Genomic DNA, 27,768 nt, shown 5'->3' on the forward strand with positions numbered 1-27,768 from the left:
ATGCAAATGACGACTTTTCGCGTGCTGTTCTGAAATTGACATTCTGAATGCGTCTTGCGTTACATCTTTCTTTTTTTTAAAAGGGTCGTGAAACGCTCGCTCTAAAGCGACAATGCGAAGCCACCGGCGTCTACATGCACTAACTAGGTGACGTCATCATAAGTAATTCTTTGCCTATCGAGGAACGCGGAACTTTTCGGTACTTGCGAGTGCCTGCAACTGGGACGCTCATCAGCGTCTTTGTCATACGCAATCGGCGCTAACTTGAACTCAGACGTCATATTAAGCAGCGTCCTTGTGGGACGCGGATCGTGTATGGCAGACGCCGATCAGCGCCTCTTGCGCGTGCTCGATATGACATAGAGTTCCGCGTTTCCTCGATAGGCAAAGTTTCTATGCAGGTCCACTCGAGCTGATGATACAGTTAGCGCATGTGGCTGCCGATGGTGCCGCATTGTCGTTGTAAAGCGACCATTTCACGATCCCTTTAAGCGCTAGAAGAAACAGCCACGTGGCTGCAATAAAAATGAGTACGGCCTAGGCCTTTAAAAAAAAAACTATGCGTGGAACGTGAGCAGGGAACGTGCTGCCCTACACTCTCATTTTACCCTCCTCCTTTGGTACGAAGGCGGCCGTCTCCGACGGCCGCCCCCTGCGAACACAGCAATGCTCTCACAGTTGCCTCTTAGCAGCTGCGATGTAGGTGTTCTGTGGAGGTATACTGTTACACGGAGGAAGGAAAGGTAGGAGAGGCCCTGACGTGACTCGTTGTGAAGCCGCGACGAAGCCGGAAGTCGGCCATATTGACTGGGCAAATTCTCCTCTCTTGTTCACATCCGAATGTAAAGCAGAAGGCACGACCTTCTCTCCGGCTCGGAAAGCACGTGGGCTGCGCAGCGCGTGTGTCGTGACGATCCGAAACTAATGGAACGGGGCTCATCACTCTGAGCCTGCGGGACACCTTCAGCGAAATCATTTCGTCCCAGTATTAACAGTGAGTGACAGCTCACCGACAACGAAGCAAGTACAAGATAACGCGCGCTAGATGCACTGACAACGGCGAGTGTTTTAACGTCGTTAATTCAGCAACTGTACAGACAACACGATCGGTCGTGCGCCTTCTACGGTTGCATTCCGCCACGCGGCCGATGCAACGTCCGGCCACTGTGTCCGTGTTCCGCGTGAAACTCACCGGCGTCAGCATTCTGCGACCGTGGTGACTTTGAGCACGGGGCAAGTGACACTTGAACGTGGTTGCTGTTACGTTGAGATTACATGCAATGCTCGGGGAGAGTATACGAAGCGGAAGAGAAAAGGTGTTTTATTAAGCACATGCAAGTTGTTACTGTACACTCACAACATGAAACTACGTATGTGCACATGGTCCCCATTGCGTCTTGCTGGGCTTAACAGCGTCGTCCGTTGTCACAAGCAGGAGCACTACCCAACCATCACTGACCTGCAAGGCGTTCGTCGTGGTTCCGCTTCGTCATGGTGCCCAACGCAATTTCGCTGAACACTAATTGCTTCATCCGCCGCACGACATATGGATATGCACTCGTTATACGCACAGTTGAAACCTCGTGATGGACAAAAGATTAGTAAACGTTGCTAACAGTATACAGTAACTCCCAGGAGAACACTGCGTAAACAATAGCGTGGCGCAGAGCACGGATATTGTCCGCCACGGCTCAGCACCGGAGGCACGCATGCCACCGCCAGCCGCGGCCGCTCACTGCTAGACCAACTCCAATGCGTAACACGTAACCATAGCAACGCCGTCATTGTGCCCAGTGAATATGGCCGCCATGATGTCACTTCCCTCCACACTTTTCACGCCGCGCGACGGCTGGGCATGCCCTCTCCTACCTTTCTTTCCTCCGTGTACTGTTATGTCGCGTGGTGGTCTAGTGGCTAAGGTACTCGGCTGCTGACCCGCAGGTCGCGGGATCGAATGCCGGCTGCGGCGGCTGCATTTGCGATGGAGGCGGAAATGTTGCAGGCCCGTGTGCTCAGATTTGGGTGCACGTTAAAGAACCCCAGGTGGTCTAAATTTACGGAGCCCTCCACTACGGCGTCTCTCATAAGCATATGGTGGTTTTGAGACGTTAAACCCCACATATCAATCAATCTGTTATGTCACGTGACTCAGTGGTACGGAGGCGAGCGGTCTCGCGCGGCGGCCGGTCGCAACACAAGGCAGGACGCATGGCCTTCGAGATTGCGTGCTGGCAGGAGGCTCCCAATTGAAAAGAGAGCGACGTTCCAGGCAGTTTTTCTAGGAGGCGTTGGCACGGCATGAGTTTTCGCAGAACCACGGGTGTGGGTTTCGAGGTATGAATCGTCATTTTCGCATGGTGTCACAGTGCCGGATATCCGGAGTCAGTTTGCCGGATATCCGATTTCTGTCAAATGTCAAGGTGTGCATAGTGACCTATGCGAAGTGATTTCTGTTGTCCTTTTCACATCTAATTAATGTTTAAAGTTTCGTTCACTAATATGGGTGGTCCGCGAATTGAGGTTCCGTGCAACAGTTATTTCTGAAACCCTGTCACATATCCAAAAGTCTTTTCTTTTGTAAAATGCAAATATCACATTAAATTATAGCAATGAATGGGAAATTGAAGGGCCATTTTCTCTTTGTTAGACACAATACTGATGTTAACTAACAGACAAGGATGCTGAGAAAAGTATATGGGATGTTATTCGAAGTCATCCTATAGTCCAAATGTGAAGGATGTAAAGGGGACGAAAAGATAAGTTTGCACTGGCAGGGACCGAACCGTTCGAAAAAGGCGTCCGATGCTCCACCATTGAGCTGCAGAGGCAACTTCATTACAATTAATATTATGACATGCCCGATACTTTCAATGGCTTAATTGTCTGTTATTTCTCACCAAAGTAGATTCTAAGAGCAGGAAACGCGCCTTGATTGGCCGCCATCTTTTGACCCGACGTACTCGAACGGAGGGCGTCGGCATCATTCGATGTTGATAACTTGGTTAAAAGCTACATAGCAAGTAGCCCCGATTGTAGCCATGTATAAGAGGTATATTTTTTATGCCGCACGTGACCCAGAAAAGTAGCCGAATTGGGACTCGCCGCGGTGGTCTAGTGGCTAAGGTACTCGGCTGCTGACCCGCGGGATCGAATCCCGGCTGCGGTGGCTGCATTTTCGATGGAGGCGGAAATGTTGTAGGCCCGTGTGCTCAGATTTGGGTGCACGTTAAAGAACTGCAGGCGGTCGAAATTTCCGGAGCCCTCCACTACGGCGTCTCTCGTAATCACAAGGTGGTTTTTGGAACGTTAAACCCCACATATCAAGTAGCCGAATTGGCGCAATGTAACCGAACCTGACAACCCTACATTCCCCTGTGAGAGCGAAGACATTGAAAACAGAACTTCCCCGAATGCAACAGTTTTGATACCCGACAGGCACTGCCACATGTTGTGTTGCATTTGACATCTCGCATGTTGCTAACTCAACTTGGCACGCCGGCGTTCACCCGCCGCGAGGAGAAACAAGACAATCGAATAAGAAAAATCCCCGACTTCGCTGTGCAGTGCATACCTCGCTTAGAATGACGTCACTGAAACAGTCGTTTTTGGAGCACCAGCATGCTGGAACGCGAAGTCCTGGATGTCACATGTTGTCTTAGCGCAACGCGCAGGCTATTTCGTTGTTTATGCACAAAGGCGAAGAGACTACGAGGAGAGGGCGCTTGAGGTTCGCCTTCAAGCAACGCCGACTAAATTTCAAGGCCGAAAGGCTGCCGCAGTGACGTCAGAGGGTGGGGGCCCAGTTACGCCGCGAACGCGGCGGAAAGCCTGCGTTTCGATCACGTTTTAGGAGAACCAACGCTTCCGCTCTCGCAGCTGCTGCGGCTTGATTGGGCCGAATAAAAGATGTGAAAAAAAAAGTCTTACTGAGCATGCTCAGTTGGGCAACTGGGCCCCCAACCTCTGACGTCACTGCGGCAGCCCTTCGGCCTTGAAATTTAGTCGGCGTTGCTTCAAGAGTATCGACCTTTTCGGCGGAGAGGAGGGTCCCATCCTTTCTGGGCTGTTGTACGGGAGCGCAAAATCTGACGTCACAGCCTCGGCAGTGCATTTTTTTGTTTGGAAGGTGACGCTTATCAAATACAGCCCGGAGAAGACTATATACGGCGGGACTCGTATAGAGCGTCTGTTGACAAGGTGCATGTAAGGTGATGGCGTAATCGGACCCGGTGTGCCTCGTGTGCAACCGTGCCGGAAGGAAGGGAACGGTTGCGCACGTGAAATAGGTCGTCTCAAGCGAATATTCGCATACCTGCAGCCGATGTAGTGGCGAATACCCTCTAAGCCTTAAATATTCTAAGTGTGAATACACTTTATAAGCGACCCCAAACCATCCACCGCCGTCGGCGGCGTCCGCAGTCTTCTCTCTATCTTTAAAAGAAAGGGGACTTGGCGGGCCGCAGCGCGACGCTGTACCGAATAAGCCACGGACGCGACGCTGATATCGGTGTCAGTAACGCGCCTTATACCCCCTCCCCCTTCGCTCGCTCCTCCGCTCTCCTCGCTCGCTGCAGCTGCGCGCGCCCGCCTTCTCTCTCAGTCTCCCGTCGTGAGCGGGTCGTGAGGGGGAGCAAAGTTGAAATCCGCTGGCATTCGCCAGTGAGTTAACGTCAAGCAGAGCCAAATAGCTTTGCTTGACCAGGTCCAGCGAGCCGCTCGTGCCAGCGGAGCCCTGGACTGAGGGCCCGACCAAACTGCCTGCATTTCAATTTTTTTTCTCTCTGAATAAAGTTTCTTCCTCCTCCTTAACGTAAACTCCCCTGTGTGATCAAATTGTGATTCCCAGGAACCATTGCACCATAAAGGCACCATAGTGTGATTAATAAATGTAATAGTGCGAATTAATAAATACCCCTCATAACATCACCCCGTGTATTCGCACTTAACCATGTTCACCCTCGGGGAAATGCTTGGGAGTTTTTTTTTTTTTTTTACAAGTCGGCGAAGTATACCCACCCAGAGAATTCGAGCGGATGAGGTTGAGGCGGAAAGTTAGGGGGGCAAGTGAGATTAGGAAGTTTTGCAGGTATAAAGTGGCAGCGGCAAGCACAGGACCGAGTTGTCTGGCGGAACAGGGGAAAGGCCTTTGCCCTGCAGTGGGCGTAGTCACGATGATGGTGATGATGATGATGTACCCTCCACGCGTCCGTAAGGGGCCACGCTCAGCTGCACACTTTCTAATGGGCGGTCCTCTAAAGTGAAAAACAACGAGTCAGTTTAGATTGAAAGGCTGTACTCTGAGAACTCTAATGTCGCTAATTTCACCGTGGTATGTTGAAAATAGACGAAAAAATGAAGGTTAAAGTTCCAGTCCTAAATTTCAGCGCCTCAGTCTCCGCGTGGGGTGCCGCAGATTTCTAAGTTTATTTTTGGTATTTTGGCGATGCTCGCTCAACGAAAATATTTGAAACTCGATGCGTCAAGTCTACGACTCGCTCATTAGGTGATGTACTTTTTTTTAACTATTAGGAACTACGTATAGGCTGTAACAGACGCCGTCAGAGTCTGTGACTTCGTGGCGTCCGTTGCTTGAATTTCAAGGGGACGTTCGCCACGCATAATTCTTTTTCGCGCGTTTTCACGCTTTCCAAGCGCCTTCTAGTGGTGTGGCGTTTCTCGGCATTGAAAAATCGAAATTTACCCAATACGCGAAAAGTACTTTTTCTCTTCAGTGTCCCTATAAAACAGCCACTGGTTGCGCAATTAACATGTTTTGAAGCCGGGCGCGATTCTATGCGTTTGTCATGCAATATTACATGCCTTAAGGACACTCCTCCTAGTGAGAGATATTCTTGGGTGTTTTTTATACGAAGCAGTTCAAGCACTGGCCTGGCTTCGTCGTAGAGTGCCAGCCCTACTACACGGTAGGCCTGGGTTGTGTTCTTGCTTGGGCTGAACATCAATAATTAATTAATTATTTTCGCTTATTTATTATTTGTTTATTTATATGTTAATTCAGCTATTTATTTACATATATCTCGAATTCTCGCTCACAAACAATGCCGTTTTTTGACTCGTAACCATCAATGTCGGCACCGGGAGTTTTAGCAAAACGATGTCTTTAGCGCTATCGCGTTTTTTAAATATATGTCTATAAGGCGAAGTCGATGCAAATGCGTTTCGCCGGCTAGTTTTTTTTTTTTTTTGCGCAGTATAGTTGTTGTCGTAGAGTAGAAAACAAACGCAAGGTTGTGCGAATGCACATTCTACAACACTCGCGCATTCATTCCAAGCTCTTCAACAACAAAAATGGGCCTATACTGAACACGAACGTTCACAAAACACTAATGTTAACAGGAACGAAATGTCCCCACTCGACATCGTCTTTCGCCAAGATGTCACAGCCTATCTTTAGTCGCTAAGGAGTACATTTTCGATGGAGGCAGAAATGTTGTAGGCCCGTGTACTCAGATTTGGGTGCACGCTAAAGAACCCCAGGTGGTCGAAATTTCCGGAGCCCTCCACTACGGCGTCTCTCATAATCATGTGGTGGTTTTGGGACGTTAAACCCCACAAATCAATGAAGTCGCTAAAGGGTAGAACGATTTTTCGCGTATCAGTAACGTACTATTTCACAATCCGGAAAACACACCACTTTTGCCGCGACACGACCGCTTGGTATAACCGAGAAAACGCGCGAGGAGAAAATGGGGGTGAAGACGCCGCTGTGAGGTTCCCGCACCGAACACCGTGACAGTAAATTTTGAAAGTGTCTACTAGATTCTACATAGCTCCTACTGGATAGAAAATGAAGTATATTGTCTTCTGGGGGTGACCTAGCACATGAAGTTGGGAAAATTTCGTTGCGCCATTTTCGCCAAAAATACGAAAAAGTGCATTTTTATATTCGCTACGTTATGCTTAGAGATTTCGGCGCGAGATTTGAAAATGACGCTTCAACGTTGATTTTCTACGTTAGTAATGGACAGAAACTGTTGGCATTAGAGTTCTCAGAGAGCAGTTTATCAATTTAAGGCAAGTCATTGTTTCTGTTTAGTGTCCCTATATAAGTGCCGCACTTTATCTGCAACTATTGTGCCCCACCTTTTCCCCTCCCCCCCCCCAAAAAAAACTTCCTGCTAGAAGAATAATACAAGATTCATGGCCGAGCATACTGGTCAACAATAACATGAACAAAATGTTTTTCAGATTTCGTACGTTTGTAAATAATTACGTTCCTACCACGTCGCTTATGTTGCCATGACGTCATCAGAGCCACCACCATTGGAATAAATGCATGTTCAGAATCTGAGTCCGCAATGCCAAGTTCGAGCCGGTGTATAACGCCGTAAGCGTTGAAATAGCGATGCAAGCTAACGAACACCGTTTTCAAAAGCGGTGCGGAAAACCACGCACCGGGAGTCGCGATTATACCGGCCGACTATCGTCGCAAATAACTGTCGTATACCATGCACACTGCAAAGCTATACAGCTTCGTTTCACGTCCTGTTTATATATAGTTTGCAGGCGGGCATGTCGGCCTTATTCAAAGCCTGCTGCTCCGGCGCTTTCTCGTGACGCGCTTGCCGTTTCACTTCACGTCGGCACTTATAGCGAAACCGAGTCGTTGCATGCCGTCAAACCGAGTCGCTGCATACCGCGCAACTTGAGCCTTCCATCCGCAAACCCCCCACCTCTTTCAGGCTCTGCCGCGTTCCAAATGATGGCTGCTTGTGCTGGCGCGCAAGGCATTTGCATGACAAGCCGGCGGTTTCGGCTGATCGCGTGATATTGCGTCTCTTGTCGCGGGCTAAGACCCGTCCTCGCGCCCGTGCGACACGACGACGTGTTTAAAGGGTGAGGGTGAGGGGGGGGGGGGCTGAACTGCTTGACAGTAAAGAGAAGCGATGGCGGGTATACGGATGGAAACGCAAAACTGGCAATGGGTGAACGTCAAAATTGCGCACGTCGCTGGAGTGCTGGCGTTTATTGTTATATCCGAAACAAAAAAAGAAAGAAACAGAAGTGGGCTCTCGAAACGAGCGACGCAAATCCGACCGGAGCATGTCGCGTCGTTTCGTCGCACACCGTTATTCTCTTTTTTGACGAGTACGCGTGGACTGGCGAATTGCGTGCATTACGGTCGAGTAAGACCACTAGTTTGACGCTGTGTCGCGGAAAAGGCTAGGCAACTGTAGATTTTGGAACGACGTCGGCTTCGGAAGTCTCCTTTACGTTCTTGCATACACTCACGTGTGGTATAGTGCGCGTTTCATAGAACGAGCTTCGGCGAGAGCCCGCTGGGTTGGGTCGGGATAACGGAGCGGGTGCGTATACGTAGTAAAACGCCCCGTCTCGATCGTGGTTAGAGCTGTTGTGCGTGTCGTGCTATAGTGCGCAGCAACGCTCCTAGAGGAACTTTTGTCGCAAGGGATGCTTTCTCACTGAATTTGCATGCAGCGAGGGCAGTTGCGGGGAAGCGACTGTGCCCGATATATGAGGCGGGATGTTTTTCGAAGTCATCTTTCCGATGTTACTGAACTGTCAAATTCCGCCATATTGTCGAATTTCGTGGTGGGGTCATTTTAAAGCCAATCATCAAGCCGCCATCTGGGCGAATCAGCGTTGCCGAATGGCGGAATATTTGAACACATGCTGGGATGCGTCAGTTTTATGCACCGAGTCCCTAAGCTATTGCATACTTTTGAACTCCCGCCAGCCAGCCCCGCCGCGGTGGTCTAGTGGATATAAGGTACTCGGCTGCTGACCCGCTGGTCGCGGGATGGAATCCCGGCTGCGGCGGCTGCATTTCCGATGGAGGCGGAAATGTTGTAGGCCTGTGTGCTCAGATTTGGGTGCACGTTAAAAAACCCCAGGTGGTCGAAATTTCCGGAGCCCTCCACTACGGCGTCTCTCATAATCATATGGTGGTTTTGGGACGTTAAACCGCACATATCAATCAATTAACTCCCGCCAGCCATGCCCATGGATGGAAGATACAAAGAACGCAGGTGCTTGGGTACGTATTAGCCGCCTGCTGGCCTTACAAATCAAGCTCTCTATAGCGTCTTTAAATTTTGTTCCGCTTAGGGGTCGGTGACATCAACGGATAAAATTCAATTCTTCGGTAACTCAGCTCACCACAGCAAAAAAAAAAGGAGAAAAGAATTAGTGATATGGAAGTACTTGGTGATTATTAAATATGGTTGAAATCGTAAAGCAATTATTCTCAGAACGAATATAGTTATTATGCCCAACTGAGCATGCTCAGTAAGGCTTTTTTTTCCACATCTTTTATTCGGCCCAATCAAGCTGCAGCAGCTGCGAGAGCGGGAGCGCTGGTTCTCCTAAAACGTGAACGAAACACAGGCTTTTCGCCGTGTTCGCGGCGTAACTGGGCCCCCACCCTCTGACGTCACTGCGGCAGCCTTTCGGCCTTGAAATTTAGTCAGCATTGCTTGAGCACGTCGAGACACCGTCTCTCCAACGAGGACACGTTTGGAGGACGTTTACTAAACCTCAGCGTCCGAAGCACCAGTAGGTACCTCCTCCAAGTGTTTGGAAACATGCCCCGTAAAACTTTAGCTTTAATTTCATTTTTAACGACCGGCTTATTGCTCCAAAATTAGCTAAATCAGAGCTTCAAAAGAGTACCTTATTAATTGATTAGTATCTTGTACTTAGCTACTAAAGCGAAACTCCTTGTTTTGTTTGCTGGACACAACTTTATTTAGCACCGAATTTTTAATTATAATGTACAAGACACGAAAATATGGCTGGTTTGCACGGTGAAATAACGAGGGAAGGGTTCAAAGGGGACGTTTTTTTCTTTTACAGCGACCAAGACAGCTATATTTTTGGTCGCCTGTGCGGAAACATGAACCGACTAGCCCAACAAAGAGTACTTCAAGTCAAATTATTAACTAGTGTTATGCCTTGACGTAATGATTTAAGGCAACCGCAACTGATCGGAGGGCTCGGTTTTGCTAACTATATATCAAGCTTGTGGAAATGTAGCCCGAGACGTTAATCGTTATAGCTTTTTAATTGAAATGTGCCAATCAGGGCATGTGTAAGCGGGATAGTGCGAACAAGCCGCAGAGAGCCGACTTCTGAATTGTGTTTAACGCAAACGCTAGACAAGAGACTAACTGTAAAGTCGGTTACAGTTTATGAATAAATGTATAATCACCGCCTACGGCGGTCACCGTCCCGTGGGAACCCAGGTAGAATTTAGTTGGCTAATTAAGTGACGTCAGGCAGATTTCACAGTTTTGGGCCATATCTTTTGCCTGTACAGGCTCGTGTTCAATTTCGCAAGTTTTCGGTCGAAAAATTTTAAGGCATTTTACTTGGCACTTCTTGTCAAATTTCATCAAAAATTTTGACTTCGCTGCGCTACGAAATTTAGTTTATAATACGCGTAGTATTTGCATTAGCAGCTAAAATGTACTTATGGTTAGAACGGAAATCGCCAATCGTTGCTCTGTTGCACCGATGAACGACGGGCGTGCTGCAGTACTGGGGGCGGAGCGTGTATTTATTCTTGGGTCATAATCCCGTTTATCCCTTTTCTAGTGTTGGCGCTAAACACATTCATGAAAAACTTGTTCCAACTTACCTAACATCAACGTTGTTGAATTGTGAACCTCCGCATAACTGTATACGTGTGCGGTGAGCAGCTTTTCTCCCGTCCATTTTCTTAGTCATTTTTGTACGTATCACCCTGGAAGTGTTCGCCAGAGCTATTCGTGACCGTGGCAGCAAATAGAGCGCCTCCCTTCTTTCTTTTATTTCCTGTGATGGTGCCGCAGGCATAAAAACATAACGAGTCAAGAGCTGGTAACTAACCGATAAACCCTCATTCGCGTATACATAACTAAAGGCGTCGACCCTTCAGTGGCATGCATATGATTGGTGGCATCGGTATGCGCTGGCTGTAACTGAAAAAAAAAAAAAACGTACTGTAGTTATATACAGCTAATACGGTAATACTGCACGGAAATACTACGAGCTTAGCACTCGCCTACTGATAGTGCACGCACGTAATATGCAAAATCTCGGAATGCCGGGGTGCATGGCGTATATGCTGCGTGCTCTGCATCAGTTTTTGTCCGTCGTAAAAAAAAGCGCGTGTGTGTGCGTGTGGGTGCGTGTGTGTGTGTGCGTGTGGATGCGTGTGTGTGTGTGTGTGTGTGTGTGTGTGCGTGCGTGCGCGCGCGACGCGATACTGCTGAACACAGGATAAAAATGTATGAAGCCGCGTTCACAAGTTCGCAAAGCGTTATGCTTGCGAGCGCACTTTGCTAATGACTGGTCACGAGACCTCATGAAAAGAAATAATTACCGTCATTTAATTTCAGGTCTTGTAAGCCTCCAGCTTAATATACATCCTGTAATTATAACTTGCTGTTTTAATGGCGGAAATGGTGAGAGCAATTTTCAACGCGAGGATGGGCACAAGGTGACGAAGAGATGGAAAATTCAGGTGATGGTCCCCAAGTTCAGTGTTGAATGGCAAGTCTGCTCACCGCGTTGGGGACAAGCACTAGAATTTCCTTTCAAGCGGTGGTCCCCTACTATGGGAAGACTTGCCACCCATACAAAGACTTTCGATGCGATTCCCATACATAGACCAAGTTTTTAATAATGTAAGCGCCAATGCATGCCAACGTGCTACTCCGCCCAAAGAGTGCGCACATAACTGCTTTCAGAACCGGTACTTCGGAGACAAGAGGCGTTTACAGTATATAATGGAAATTAGGCCACTTGCGTCTGTGCCGGTTGCCGTCGCCATATATTAGAGAAGAGAAGCGCGTCGTAATCGTATTCCGTTTCGAGCGGCCGATAACGGCAAAAGCGTGCCGTGCGCCCGCGTAGTATATTTAGCCGAAAGAAGATTCTCAAGAACCCGAGTAGTTCGATAAGCTCAGCACGTTCCTTCGTCGAATCGACCGCTCCGCAGCACGCATATTTTATGCCAGCGGTAAACAGGATTTGTCGCTGGCGATTGGAAACGTGAACTTACGAAATTTGGGCAGACACAAACAGACGAAAAGATGGACGTCTGTCAGTCCTTACACGGTGAACCGTATCGGCTTCAAGTGACAAAGGCCGTCTCTTAACGGAAGCGTTTCTTACATTCTATGGTATCTTGCCAGGCCCGTAGTCAAGAGGGGGGGGGGGGGCTGCTTTAGCCCTCGCCTCCCTCCAGGAAATTCAAAAAAAAAAAAAATCTTGGCTATACCGGCCTGTATTTTGCTATGTCAATAAAAGACATGCAGCGCACCAAGCCACATGAGCTCCCTTATGAAGCTTGTGCGGCTTCATGGTACTACACGCACGTCACGTAAAACGCTTTATACCATGAGAGGTGTGCTGTATCGTCCTATGACATGAGTTGGGTGGGATGAGGTCTTTCCGGAGTTCCTGCCGTCCAAAGGACCTGACCAGTGCAGGAAGAGATGCGTCTGGTCGTGCCTGATTCACTGAGCAGCGTAACGGGTCGCCAGCATTGTCGATCGAAGCAGTAGTGAAGCTACAGTTCTGCTGTACTCCTGTAACTTTGTAAAGTGAGAGTTGCTGCTCCGCAAACCATGCATGCTTATTACGGAGCTTTTTGGAGCAGTAACTCCGGACTGGTTTTACGCACACGAAGCGCCGAACTTTTTTCGGCATGTCTTGCTTTTTTTTAGATTCGAAGTATCTTAGGCGTAATAGGGTTCCTCGATGCGCGCTCTCCCCTCCGCCGCCCAAGGGGGCGCGCGCATCGAGGAACCCTAAAGGCGTAACGCTTGTCGGCGCCTCCTGTCGTCATGGTGTGTCATGTCGATAGTCACGGTCCATAATAAGGACATCACAGCACGTCCTCGGATCGAATGATGATGAGTTGAGCGAAGTGTCCGTCCGCCCGTCCGTCCGTCCGTCTCTGTTTGTCTGTCCGTCCGTCCGTCCGCCCGTCCGTCCGTCCGTCTCTGTTTGTCTGTCCGTCCGTCTCTGTTTGTCTGTCCGTCCGTCTCTGTTTGTCTGTCTGTCTGTCTGTCTCTGTCTGTCTGTCTGTCTGTCTGTCTGTCTGTCTGTCTCTGTCTGTCTGTCTGTCTCTGTCTGTCTCTGTCTGTCTGTCTGTCTGTCTGTCTGTCTGTCTGTCTGTCTGTCTGTCTGTGACAGCGCCATCAATTGTATGATAAGGGAGACGCTACCGGGTACGCCGGTTAGACGATGGATTGCCCTAGCTAGACCATAACGAGCTTCGTGCCTAAAACAGGTATGTGCCTCAATATATGAATTCAACTACTTGCAACCGGTCCACCTGAAATGAACAAGGCTAAAGTTACCCCAACAAATCATAGAGTTTCGTATAAATACACTAGAGGGAACTCTGGTGCTATAGTGTCTATGGAAGCTGCAAAGCATGGCTCTTAATCGAGCCTGGGAATGATGGGCATTACATGGATTTGCCTAATATTTGTACTCTCGGCTCCATTTGGCATCGCGTGGCTCGGAGTTGCTTCGTCACGTCGCGGCAAATGTTCAACAGTTGCACTTTACGCGACTAACCTTCTAGGCTTACCGATTTAAGCATGAAGGCTAGACAAATTCATGTACTACCCATCATTACCATGGTCGCTGAACGAACGGTGTGCCTGAGTCCCCTCCAGTTAATTTCAGGAAACTCTTATGTGCCAAAAAGAGCCTTCCCTACATGCTGTAGGGAACACACCGGGCATGTTAAAAGAAGTAGAAGAACCTTAGGGAAGTGCACTCAGACGCAGTTTTTCGACGTCGTTCGGGAAGCGGAAACGCCCATCACTATAGACCCACTGTCAGGCTTGCCACCACTCTTTCCTCATCAAAGAAATCTTTATTGTTTGCCCCTCCGAATTTATATTGTTATCATTAATAATAATAATATTATTATTGTTATTATTATTATTATTGTTGTTGTTATTATTGTTGTTGTTATTATTGTTGTTGTTGTTGTTGTTGTTGTTGTTGCATGCCTTGCCGATAGCATCCGTGAGCTACGAGTTCCTATTATAAAGGCATATTTTTTTTATTTTATTTACCCTTAAGGCCCGAAGGCATTATTTAGGGGGGGGGGGGCGAGGTAGGTTTTTGCAGAACATTTCACATAAAAACAAGAAAAAGAGCGGTGTTCAATCATTGTTGCAAATAGACATGCATGTTCAGTTCGTCAAGAATATGCAAGAGAACAAAAAAAAACTCACGAAAAAAAAAGAACTGCAAAACAACATATGTACAATTTATTCATAAACACGGAAAAAATCAATAAAAGAAAAAGTTTACAAAGAGCACTTGCGGAACAAAGATCATACACTATTTACATACAAATGTGGACAAGGCAGGCAGAAAGTAGAAGTATTTACAAAAAAGCAATACAGTGCTTTGGACATTGCTGCAGATAACAAGTCCGGCCAAATGACGCCCCTCGGTATCAATACGATGTCCCAGATACGTCACCGACGATTCACAAAACCTGCACTTTTCTGCACGAAGCTTGATGCCGTACTCGCGGAATCGCTGCAACACTGCTTCCAGATTAGCATTTTCATTGTTGTTGCTCTCGGCTATCAGCACATCATCCAGATATGCCTGTGTCCCTGGCAGCCCTTGTAGCACCGATTCAATCTTCCGTTGGAATATCGCAGGAGCTGACGCGATGCCAAACGGCAATCTATTGTAGCAGAACAGCCCCTTCGGTGTATTTATCACTGCTAGTTTCCGCGAGTCTTCATCTAGCTCGACCTGGTTGTATGCATCGCGAAGGTCCAATATACTGAATTTCTTCCCTCCACGTAAATATGCAAATATGTCGTCTATGACAGGCAATGGGTACTGCTCAACCTCGCACACTGGGTTTAAAGTCACCTTGAAATCACCGCATATGCGCACCGTTCCGTCCTTCTTCAAAACTGGAACAATGGGCGTCGCCCATTCGGAATGAGGAACTGGAGAGATTATGCCAGCGGATACTAATCTGTCAAGCTCCTTTGACACTTTATCGCGAAGTGCAAAAGGAATTTTTCTTGCCTTGAAAAACTTGGGGGTTGATCCGGTCTTGATATGCAGTCGGGCCGGCGGACCTTTCATGAGACCAGTGCCCTCAGTGAAAAGGTCAGCGTTTTTCTGGAGCAGCTTCGGAATGACCTCCTGGGCTTGGCTTGACCTTGAAGGCTGCGGATACACGTTGAGAACCTGGATACATTCGTCGGTTAATTTTTTCAGCAGATCCCGACCGCAAAGACTGGGCCCCTCGCAGTCTAAAACAGTCAAAGTACATTGCACTGTTGTACCTTCGTAGGAAACCGGCATTGTTATTGCGCCGAGAAGCGGAAGTCTGCCCAGATAGCATGAAAGCTGTAGTTCTGACTTCTGTAGCTGCGGCCACTGATGACAGTACGTCTCGTAGATGCTCTTAGGAATGACGCAAACAGGCGAGCCCGTATCGATGTCCATCGTTACTTGAATGCCGTTCCACGCGAATTCCTTTCTTATAGGGGGTATGAGCGAGCGCTTAGTGGTCAACGACCAAATCTGCGACGCACTGTTATCACTGTCTTCCGTTTCTGTCGCCTGTGCTGTCACTGCTAGCATTCTGCTTGTTTTGTCGTTCACCGCGCACATTCTGGCTAAATGCCCTCGCCGTGTACATTTGAAGCATCTGCGCTGGATTAGGCGACAAGCATTGGTTCTGTGACCCTGCTTTCCACAACAATTGCATTGTTGTACGCCCGCCGTCTTCGCGCGCGACTCATATTGAGCACTCAACTTGAGCAAACTCGCTTGCTCTTTGTCCGAAGTAATACCTTGCGAATCGCGTTCGGCGCTTTCTGCGGCCAGGGCAAGGGCCTCGGCTTCTTGAAGATTAAGGTCTTTCTTTGCTAGCAGCTGCTTTTGCAAATTCTTGGACCTGACTCCACACACAATACGGTCCCTTATCATTCTGTCCAGCATCGTCGAAAAGTTGCAATTCTGGGCCATCTGTCGAATTGCCACAATAAATGCATGCACAGACTCCCCTTCTTGCTGGCAGCGATGGAAGAATTTGAAACTTTCTGAAATTTCATTCGGCACTGGGTCGTAGTAGCTGTTTAACGTCTGCACAACTTCCGCGTAGGTCAGAGCATTAGGTTTCTTCGGCGCTACTTTCCCGTTCAAGATTTCAATTGTCTTTGTTCCAAGCGCGGCTACCAGCAGGGCCCTCTTCTTAGCATCGTCCTTCACATCATTAGCTTCAAAGTAAGCCTCCACCTTTACCAAGTACGCCTGCCACTTATCTTTTGCGTCTTCGAATTCCGGTAGCTGGTGTGCCATGGCTGGTGGGTTCGTTCTGCAGGCCGTCGCTTGTGGGCATAGGCTGGCCTTCTTGCTGCTGTAGAATTCTCGTCGCCACTGTTACGTTCTACCGGCCATAGGCCGGCCGCGGTGACAAGGAAATCAGTCGATGTGGCAGTGCAAACCAACGAAACTTTATTTCGAGCTCGGAAATATATATAGGAAAGCAAGAGGAGAGAAAGAAGGAAAGTTTTACAATGACGCATGCGCCGTGGCGCAGTCGACAGTACATATATGTAGTACACATATATGTAGTACATATACAGTACATATATGTAGTACAGTACATATATGTAGTAGACAGTACATATATGTAGTACATATATGTACTAATACGTTAGATGATTTCTGTTATGGACTGGAATACCCTTTGACGAAGTTAAAATGTCCCAGAATTTGTAAGAGTGTGGTTGATCTTCTCTATGAATTGTGTGTGGCAATAAGAACTGTTTAAGCATTTCTGAATATTTGTCAGCTTTTAGTTCTTCAGCAATAGATCTCGGCAATTGATTCCACTCCTGGATAGCCAAATGAAGATAGGAAAAACGAAGTAGATCAGTACGGGCAAATGGTTGACGAACTTAGAAGAAACGGTCCAAGCGTGGAAAGTTTGCATTTGGCGTCGTTATCAATGATGTAGCAAAAGGTGAAAGGTTTGATATAACTTATGGAAGAAAATTAAACGAGACACCTTTCGTCTGCATTGTAGTGTCTGCATATAAGCTGCTGTGGTAGAAATAAACGCCATATGCGGTTGTTCAGTTGTACTTAAGCATGTATCACTCTTGAACAGACCTCGCCCCTTCTGTATACATAGACCGATCCATCAGGCAAGGAGGGCCGGACTGCCAACCAGCGCTTTCCTCCTTTCTGGAGCGTGCGCAGAGTGTACTGGCTGGTGCTTGGATGAGTGCCGTTGTCGAACAATTTAGCGTGTCATAGGTTAAACTGCGGACTGTTTTTTCTCTCCTTTATACCGATGTCAGATATACCGGTGTCAGATAGCGATATCGCACCACTATCGTACAGCTCAGTAATAAACGTAGGTGATGCAGAAGGGGAGTGATAGCATACGCCTAGGACACATTTGTTTGTGGTCAAGTGTTATTGAGGCCTATACGATCTCTATATGTCGTCGTTAGTACAGATAATAGAAGATGGGACTGTCATTCGAAATGGCCAAAAGGACGCCGCCTCCTCCACGCAAAGTACGATCACAGCGATAAACGCGCAGATGCACGGCATTGTTGAACACTCCAGCGTCGGTGACATGCGCCGGTAACCATGTTGCAGTAAGCCGTATGATTTTTGCCGAACATGTGTCGATTGCGGCCGACAAAGAATGAATAAACTGCAGTTGGTCTGCAGTTTCTGCAGCCGGAACCTACTCGCTCAAAGCACTGATGCACGCAATGTTTTAAAGCGCCTACAGAAGTGACTGCCAAGTTCTTCCCCCGGACGCTGCCGCAATTATATCGATACGAACTGTTAGAGGCCCGCGTGCTTAGATTGAAGTGCGCTATAGAGGGACACTGAAGAGAAAATTGATATCGGTATTATTAGCACATTACTCTATCACAAATAAAAAAATCACCACACTTTCCTCGCCCAGCAGCGGTGGTCAAGTGGCTAAGGTACTCTGCTGCTGACCCGCAGTTCTCGGGATCGAGTCCCGGCTACGGCGGCTGCATTTTCGATGGATTCGGGTACGCGTAGAAGAACCCAGCGTGGTCGAAATTCCCAGAGCCCTCCACTATACGGCGTCTCTCATAATCATATGGTGGTTTTGGTACGTTAAACCCCACATATCAATGATTACCACACTTTCCGCGAGAAGGCGTAAGCGAGAAGACACGCGAAAAAAAAAAAAAAACGTGGGTAGCGACGCCAACTTTGAGTTCCCGCACCGAACGCAGCAATGTCATATAATTTATAGATGCTTACTGTAAGACCTACCTAGCTGCCAATGAGTAAAATTGATTAGATTTACCTCCGAGCGGGCCATACTCCTAACATACCAAGTTTGAAGAAATTTACGTGGACCACTGTCGCCAAAAATACGACAAATACATTACGAAATCCGTGGCGTCAAGCACGCTGATTTCGGCGCGAAATTTGAAATTGATAGTTTGACATCGATTTTTTCTATTAATAGCTTGTGTTGATGATATTGACCCTAGTATTTTTTCACCTTAGTGACGTCCCTTTGAAGAAGCCGAGGTGACCGCAACTTTCGGAGCCGTTCACTACGTCATAATCATAAGGGGTTTCGTGGACGCATAAACCCAACAACTATATTGTTACGCCCACCGGACATTAACGACACCTTGCACCGCCTGGTGCAGGGTGAAGCCGGACGTTGTCATCAACACCAGTGACGAAGAACTGGAACAAGAGGACGAATTCGTAGTACAGGGAGATGTTGAGCGAGACCATGGATACCAGGCACTTTGATCAAAAAAGGGCTCAAGCGGCCGCAACGGGCCATGGCTACCTGGACTGAACTAAGGAGGTTGCCCACGTTGGGACTGAAGTCGAAGAAGCTTATTCAGCTAATATAGTTCTCTCTCTTAAGAATAATCCGACGACAAAAATCCGAATACTAGATGAAGAAAACTAGGTAGTACTCGTCAAAAATTATTTGCATTGAAATTAAGCCTATGCCTAAGACATTGCGCCCTGAAACGGCATCTCAGACCGCTAGCTGTCGCAAGGGACGTGCGAGAAAACGGCAGGTCACGCATGAAACCAATTATTTCAAGGGGCGTCTTTGCCAAGAGAAAAAGCATAGGTGTGATATCGGTACTTATGAGCAAGGACATGTGGCGCTGGAATACAGATTACATCCTTCAGTCATGCATATTCTATGTACTAGGCGAATTCCTTCCTTTCTTTCCACAATCGAAGTATGCACCACAAAGGAGGTGTGCTGAGCGAGAGCGCCTCAGTGTGCGCCAAACAATAGTGTAACAAATTCGAGCGCTAATTTTGCGTTGTGCACAAATTCTGGAAGGTTCTGCGTTGCGACATGGCATGTTCCAGCTATGGAGACATCGCAGCCAGGTACTATATCGCATGAGAGTTTCGTACTTCGGAGTTTTGGCCTAGCCCTTCTTCATTTCTTTTCTGCTACAGCGAAAGTTTTTATATGGTTAGGAGAAACGAAAAACCGTCCGGCGGCGGTGTCACGAACGGTCTCCATTGGCAGTGTTATCGGCTACGTCGTTCGCATGCTCGTACCCAAGCACGTGCACCATTGGCGGTGTGCCGAGTGACGTCATTCATCCCGTCGCAACCGTGGCCTTGAGCATGCGCGCGTGAGTTTCTTTCGAAACCTTCCACATGGGTGTGCCACGGACAACTATAAAAGAGCGCCAACAGTGGAAACGTGTGAGGCGCAATGTGTGGCATGTGAAATAAACGCTGTGGTAAACCCGAGCCAAACGTGTGTCTAACCTCATTGTGAAGCACGAACGTGGAACCAATAACTGCGGGAAACTTCAGTGCCACGTCGGTTTGAACCAACTGCCAAACATCGGGGCCGCACGTTTCAGCTTTCGCCGGTTCACATCAACAGAGTGAAATAAGCCACCCCAGAGTGAGCATCGCCCGAGAAGCACGCCTTTCCGAGATGAAGGATGAGCAAGAGTTTGTTTTACTGAAGCCGGAAAGGCGATGCGCAATTGCTTACAGACCAGATTTGTTTTTTTTTTCTAACAACTTATCCGTTTAGCAAATCTTTAACAGTGTGGTGAACTAAAAAAGCGCTGTCGGGCGTGCGCCATTGGTGACCAAAAACGAAATCGAATTTCTTCGCGAGGAGTAACGCAGTCGGTCGTCTTGTTCTCCTCAAGTGACAAAACGTCACTTTTCTCCCGAGCCTGCCCTCATCCTTGGGATGAAATAAAATTGAATTGAATTGAATTGAATTGTTAAAAGTGGTCATCTTAGTGAACGCACTGACATGTCCGGCACGCGTCGCCCCTCTCTGTCCTCTGATTAATTCGCAACCTTGCTATCGGGGCGAGCGTTCCTTCTGCCCGGTGTGGGATACATTAATAACTCGGATGGGGCGAGCAAAGAGGAAATGGAAGAAATACAGATATACCTGTATTTCTATAGAAAGGGAGATATAGATAATAGAGGGAATGAAGAAAATGAGGACATGAAAAAGACCGAAAAAAATGACAGAGGGAAAGAAATAAGAAGCTACTGACACAAAAACGATAGAAAAAAAGAGAGCAAGACAGAAAAGAGACAGAACGAGACAGCAACAAAGAAAGAAAAAGAAAAGCTAGCAAAAAGAGGACGTGACAAATAGAGAAATTGGAAAGAAAAAAATGTATACGGAGAGGAAAGTAAAGAAATATGAAGAAACTGATAGAAACAATAGATAGGTCAAGAACAGAGAGATGGAACAATAGCAAGAAATAGAAAACTGATTAGAAACTGGGAAGGCCGCCCAGGTCCGCTCACGATTGGCACCACAGGTGCGAAGATTTCTTAAAGGTCGCCTTGCTTTAGAACGAGACACTTGTTCTCGACACTAGTTTTCAGCTGGTATACAACGGTACAGAGCTTTCTATATATACACTGGAGGGAACTCTAGTGCTAGTTCTATGAGAGCTGCAACGTGTGGAGCTTCGGTGAGCGTGGGAATTATGGGTAGTATGTACGGATTTGCCTAGTCTTCGTACTTTACGCTCCTTTTGGCTTCGCATGGCTTCACGCTGGTTTGTTACGAAATGAAAATTGGCCATTGTTAAGCAGTTGCGCTTCACCACCTTATTTAATTTTAGATTTGCTATTTCAAGTCACGTCACGAAGTTCAAAAGGGTTCGTTTTTTTTCCTTCGAAACAAAACCGAAACACAGATATATAAACGAAGCCACAAATGTGGTTCGCCGCCCGCAAGTATACGAAGATTAGGCAAACCTGTGTACTATACCCGTCATTCGCATGGTCGCCGAATGATCCCCCGCCGTGGTGGTCTAATGGCTAAGGTATTCGGCTGCTGACCCGCAGGTCGCGGGATCAAATCCCGGCGTCGGCGGCTGCATTTTTGATGGATGCGGAAATGTTGTAGGCCCTTGTGCTCAGATTTGGGTGCACGTTAAAGAACCCCAGCTGGTCGAAATTTTCGGAGCCCTCCACTACGGCGTCTCTTATAATCGCATGGTGGTTTTCAAATGTTAAACCCCACATACCAACCAACCAAACGCTGAATAATCGCAGTGCAACAGTCCCTTCAAGTTAATTTTTGGAAACTCTACGCGTAAAGGAACCGTGAGGTTGACTCGGGGGCTGCTGGCGTCACGGACAAGAGGCGATGAAATCCCAATTCTAGCCTGTCCAGCTCGGCTCTCGGGGACCAGCTCTGGCTGTTCCGGAGGGCCGAAAGGATGGCGAGGGCTGGCGGTGCCCTGGAATGAGGGCCTGACCACACGAAGTTTCCCTGTTCTTAAAGGCAACGAACTTTTCTGCACAAAGTAGGGTTTTGTTCTTCTTCAAGCGCGAAAGATACACATGCTGAGGCCTGTACGTGCGCCTTGTACCGCCAGTTTCTGCTGCCTCCAGCAACACGTAGGCGAGCATGTAACGGGCACGTGGGAGTCACAGACGTAATGTTGGAAAAATCAGTTTTATTCGTCCACGTTATTTTTCCATGCTTAGAGCTGGCGCGATACAAAGGTGGCTGACGATAACTTGCCTGCTTGTGTTTCTTGAAATAAGTTACGCTGGAATGGTTTCTGGAAAAGGCAGAAAAAAAAAGAATGTGACGTTAGGCACAGGCACTGGACAAGCGACGGGATTGTATTTTGGGACCTCCGCATTCGCAAAACGAAGCGAAAAGTAGGTGGATTGGTATCGTGTGCACAGGGAACGGCAACTGGTTGCACGTTTGTTCGTACATTTCACGAAGATGTATAAAAATGAGCTAGTAGCCAAAAGAAAATTAACGCCGGTATTTAACGTATAACGTGCTCATTAAAAATGACCACTTCCTCTGTTTATAATATGAACAGACGTCTAGCGGTCACCGCGGTCTTTTCTTCAACTTGGTGAGGTGAATTTGTTTTTTCTTCGACCAGCGGCCATTTCCCGCGCATGTTCTCTTGGCCGGCTAAAGGGTCATGCCATTAAGCGGGCTTGTTGTTTAATGTAGCCGGCATGCTGTGCTCTTTGGAGCTACCGGACTAAATTAGCCACGTTGCATCAATGTTGCAAGGTCGCCTGGTGGAACAAAATGCATACTCACACTTCCTCTTGCGGAGGAGACCGCCGTAGTGGACGGGGGAGCCAAGACCGTAGGCGTAGTTCAGACCGTAACCGATGAGACCGTGGCCGTAGGTGTAGTCGCCAGAACCGTAGCCGAGAGAGCCGATACCGTGGCTGTAGACTGGGGCGGCCTGGGCAAAAGTGGCGAAGGCTGGGGCAGCGGCGTAGGTGGCCACTGGAGCGTGGGCAACGGTAGCGACAGCTGGGGCGTGATAGGTGGTGGCAACCTTGGTGACAGCTGGGGCAGCAGCGTAAGTGGTGACTGGAGCGGCAACGGTGGCGACAGCTGGGGCGTGGTAGGTGGTGGCAACCTTGGTCACAGCTGGGGCAGCAGCGTAGGTGGTGACTGGAGCGGCAACGGTGGCGACAGCTGGGGCGTGGTAGGTGGTGGCAACCTTGGTCACAGCTGGAGCAGCAGCGTAGGTGGCGACTGGAGCGGCAACGGTGGCGACAGCTGGGGCCTGGTAGGTGGTGGCAACCTTGGTCACAGCTGGGGCAGCAGCGTAGGTGGCGACTGGAGCAGCAGCGTAGGTGGCGACTGGGGCTGCGACAGCGGTGGCCACTGGAGCGTGGGCAACGGTGGCGACAGCTGGGGCGTGGTAGGTGGTGGCAACCTTGGTCACTGCAGGGGCAGCAGCGTAGGTGGCGACTGGGGCAGCGACAGCGGTGGTGACAGCTGGGGCCTGGTAGGTGGTGGCAACCTTGGTCACAGCTGGGGCAGCAGCGTAGGTGGCGACTGGGGCAGCGACAGCGGTGGCGACAGCTGGAACCTGGTAGGTGGCAACCTTGGTCACAGCTGGGGCAGCAGCGTAGGTGGCGACTGGGGCAGCGACAGCGGTGGTGACAGCTGGGGCCTGGTAGGTAGTGGCAACCTTGGTCACAGCTGGGGCAGCAGCGTAGGTGGCGACTGGAGCAGCAGCGTAGGTGGCGACTGGGGCAGCGACAGCTGGGGCGTGGTAGGTGGTGGCAACCTTGGTCACGGCTGGAGCAGCGGCGTAAGTGGCCACTGGGGCAGCAGCGTAGGTAGCGACTGGGGCAGCGTGGTAGGTGGCAACCTTGGCCACAGCTGGAGCAGCGGCGTAGGTGACGGCTGGGGCAGCGTGGGAAATGGTGGCGACAGCTGGGGCGCTTTGAACGGTGGAGACGGCTGGAGCGTAGCCGGCGTAACCGATTCCGTTACCGAAGCCGTAGCTCAGACCGAGGCCAAAGCCGTAGCCGCTGCCATAACCAATGTGGCCAGCGAAGGCGCTGGTGGCGAGAGCCAGGAGGACGCAGGCACGGATCTGTGTGGTTAAATATACGTGTGTTCGTCCTCGCTCTCCTTTTTACTCAAACTACGAATACTAGCGATTAACCGGGTCTTTATCAATCGGAGCTTTACGAAGCTTTAATTATTGCGTGAACTGTGATTGTGTGCTGTCGCTGTGAGCTTCGTGGCTATAATTATTTTTCACTGACTTTTCATAAGCTTGCTAGTTCCACGACTTCCACCTTTGTTCTCTGATGTTTTAACCCGCATGTATAACGCAGCAGCACAACCACACTATCGCCTACGTTGGTCTCAAACGCTTGCCTCTCTACCGGCTTTCTAAGCCCTAAACAACATGGTGTGCTCGTTCTTAAACCACCGCCGCGCATCCTTTATCCATTCATGCCCTTTGTTTGATATGCAAGTTAAGATCAATTTGTTTAATGTGTTGGCTGAAGCTTTTTGTGCAATGAAGGGGTTAGCCCTACAGCCGACAATAGCTTCCACCTGTTTTTAGCCGCTGATAGCTCTCCTGCCAGAAGTCTACATCGCCCTGGTATTCGAGTAGTCCAAGACGGCAAACTATCCTTTGTTTTCTTCTGTCGGTTCTTCGGAGAACAATACTCTTACCTCACGAAGGTTTCTTTACTTGGTCCGTTTAAGAGGACTGATTAAGCCCTTTGAGCTACCCAGGCTTGAGTTGTCTGATCCGTTCTTGTGTTGCGATCATCTCCTAGCCTCCTGGTTAGATCAAGTGGTACAGAGGGACACACAGGTCATGTGTTCGAATCTAGGACGAGTACGAACTTATCGTCAGCTTTGATGTTAAGAAAGCTGTATTTCCCTTCGTGTCCTCGGACCATAGAGCGGTTTCACGACTGTTCTTCTGAACGCGCCCTTAGGACTTTAGAGTTGCTGCTTTACTAAAAAAAAAAGAAAACTGATTCTGCTGCAGGTAATCAAAAAGTTACACCATTGTATGCTGCATTGCATTACTTTCGTCTCAAGTGTGGCACATTTTCTTGAAACCGTACGACATAAACCTTTCATTCGAAACGGCCACTGTACCGAAGAGATGTCGCATATTGCTTACCATGGTGGTCTTCAGAGCTGCTGTTGAGCCAACTGCTGATGGATCTCGGATCGCTGGGCTCCTTTTATACGAAAAAATGCGTCCTTCACGGCGCGAACACGTGGTACGGTCGACAGTAAAAAATTTCAACGAGACAAAAAGAATCGAGAGCGTATCGCGAGATCTTCAGTGATTTTGTTATTCCGGACCTCTCTCCAGTAAAATGAGTGACCAAAGAAAACGTTAAGAAAAGAAAAACGGGATCATTGTGTGACTCTCATGTTCTACGAAGTTAGAGCGCTCCGTGCTGCGTAACCTTGAGGAGGACGCCCGTGAAGGATTCCGTCGACGAGTTGAGGCGAAAGTCGCAAAGGGAGAAGAATACGATGAGAAATAATAAGGAGAAAGGCGGACAGATCCTGAGAACATGGCACCACGCTTATAGCGTAACAGTGGTCTGGCCGTGCCGATGGAATAATGAGTGCGCCAATGAGGTGAACGACGTGAATCGTGCCGTGCAAGATAAAAGAAGCAGATAAGGGACGTGCCTGCGATACAGCGGCCGCAGATGGTAGTACCGTATTTTCTCGAATCTGTCGAGCCTCGTCTGTCGGGGGAACATTAGCGCTCGACCATTTGCCCACTCTACCATCTTATTGTTTCGTGACGGTCATCGACGGGCTGCAGTGTAGTTTTCTCACTGATGGATCATCAGCCGCTTTATTCGCTTGAAAAGGTATCGTTGGAAATTTGCCCCAAACCTGACACGGTTGTCAAGTGGCCAATGTACTCGGCTGCTCATCCGCAGGTCGCGGGATCGAATCCCGGCCGCGGCGGCCGCATTTTCGATGGAGGCGAAAATGCTCTATAGTGCCGTGTGCTTAGATTTAGGTACACGTTAGAGAACCCCAGGTGGCCGAAAGTTCGATAGCCCCCCACATTGGCGTCTCTCATAATCATATGGTGGGTCTGAAACGTTAAACCCCAACAATTATTGTTAAATTTTCCGCAATGTCGATTTTCTGGCAGAAGAGGTAGAAGACAAGAAATGAACGTTTAGTGCAGGAGACGTCGAGAACGTATTCTAATTTTGCGCGAGATTTCTCTTTCCAAAACGTCGTTGGCTGTAGCCGTGGCCTGGGCCTAGTCCGCCAGATATTGCTGTTCTTCCAAGCTTCTTGCCGTCAACATTAGTAGCAGTAATAATTGTACGATTAAGTCCCAAAGTCACGATGTCATTGTGATAGTTGCCGCTATGGAGGGCTTCGAATATTTAAACTACCTAGTTTTCCTCTAACGGGGACCTATATCGAAGTATACCTCTAGCATATCGTTACCATTCAAGTGCGGCCGCCGCGGTTGGGATTCGATGCCGCGACCTTCGGAGGCAATATTTGAACTCCATGACCGTTAAACCACCGTGGACGCCGTCGTCAACATTGCCTCCCACGTTTCTTCGGTGGCTTCCGTGGGGTCTTGAATCTTCGTTTTCGGTTTTTCTCGCGACTGTGGGCGTCCGAGCACCATGTGTTTGAATACGGAGCATGACAATATCGGCACAGGTGTCACAAGTTTGTGGAATTCATTAGGTGCATAGGAATTCCGTGTACATATGTGTTCACTTTGTATAGCCTATGGAGGGTGGTGGCTTGTTGCTTGCCCATGTGTGGACGTAAAAGTAGATATATTTTTTTCCCACCCGGTAGTGCTAATGCTTTACTGCAGCTCAGTTTATTAGAAAGTCTACCACCCTTGTCGCTTTCCGAATCATTCGCGATAAGAAATCCCGGTCCCTGAGATTTCGGGCGCCAGCCCATAGGCTGGTTCGTGTCCTGCCAGATGTTCATGGCCGGGGGTCCAGAGTCCAGACGACTTACAGGCGAAAAAAAAAAAACAAATCTAAGAAATATTTTCCTACTCTAAAATTGTACTCTAACTTAAGATTAGAACATTTAGGATGTCATTTGCTCTTCAGTTAAGGGATATTCATCGCTAAAGTTATACTAAATTGCTTTCTAAGTGTACAAGCAGAAGAACACGCTATAGTAACCTTTATTTCAAAAATTCATGAGTATCCCTGTCTGTACCCGAGGGCCTACTGTTCTAGACTTCTGTGGCTCTGACCGGCTGCCGGTCTCGGTATGCCTCGGATCCCAGCCGGACATTACTGCCTCCGAATTTTTTTTTATGTGCGATGTAAATTTGTGAGGAAGAGGTAATGGACATCCGCGGAGGGTGATAGTGATGCTTACTGTATTGAAAATGAGCGTGGTAAGACGTGTATCGGGTAATAACGACTCTTATTTCGAACGATGTCTGTAGTTGGCGCAGTGCCATGGCCTCGTGAAGCACTTATGACGAATATCTTGGGAAAGCTTTCAGATCTTATCCTACCTTAGAAGAGAAATGGTATGTGTTCGTCACAACACCCTGACGCGCGTCCGCCGCACTTCAGACTCGGAGCATGCGTGAAGGCAATCTTAATATTCTTCGCTGTATTTTAGCCATTCTTCGATCGAAAGGATTACAGTTGAATTGATTAATGACCTGTCATTCTGTATAGGTGCTTCGATATATTGTTCAAAGTGGCTCGCCATTGGTGGTTTCTTGTTTTCTCGGCTTAGAATTGACGGATAGGATGGTAATGACGATTGGACGACTGCGATGACGGCATGCGCTAGAGACTTGCGTCACAATGGACAGGCTGGGTCGCGGGCTAAGCGGAAAACGTATCGCAGAAACGAATACAGGACACGAAGACTACGGGACGGGTGCCTGTCGTCTTCGTGCCCTGCATGGTGACAGGAACATT

At 48.5% G+C, this 27,768-nt stretch overlaps 2 protein-coding genes across 2 annotated transcripts in view; one reads left to right on the top strand and one right to left on the bottom strand.

Annotated features, from left to right (window-relative positions):
* Window positions 1–27,768, top strand: part of LOC119180631 (E3 ubiquitin-protein ligase RNF220-like) — a 63,599-nt gene that overhangs the window by 1,993 nt on the left and 33,838 nt on the right. The gene's annotated exons all lie outside the window — the stretch shown is intronic.
* Window positions 21,979–25,019, bottom strand: LOC142774757 (uncharacterized). The gene is made up of 3 exons (XM_075875770.1): window positions 24,978–25,019; window positions 22,616–23,918; window positions 21,979–22,106 (listed from the first exon to the last, which is right to left on the bottom strand). Coding segments are annotated over exons 1-3 (1,308 nt in total). The 5' UTR covers window positions 24,981–25,019; the 3' UTR covers window positions 21,979–22,104.

Source organism: Rhipicephalus microplus, chromosome 10 (genome assembly GCF_043290135.1).
Source record: "Rhipicephalus microplus isolate Deutch F79 chromosome 10, USDA_Rmic, whole genome shotgun sequence".
Classification (NCBI taxonomy): Eukaryota; Metazoa; Arthropoda; class Arachnida; order Ixodida; family Ixodidae; genus Rhipicephalus; species Rhipicephalus microplus.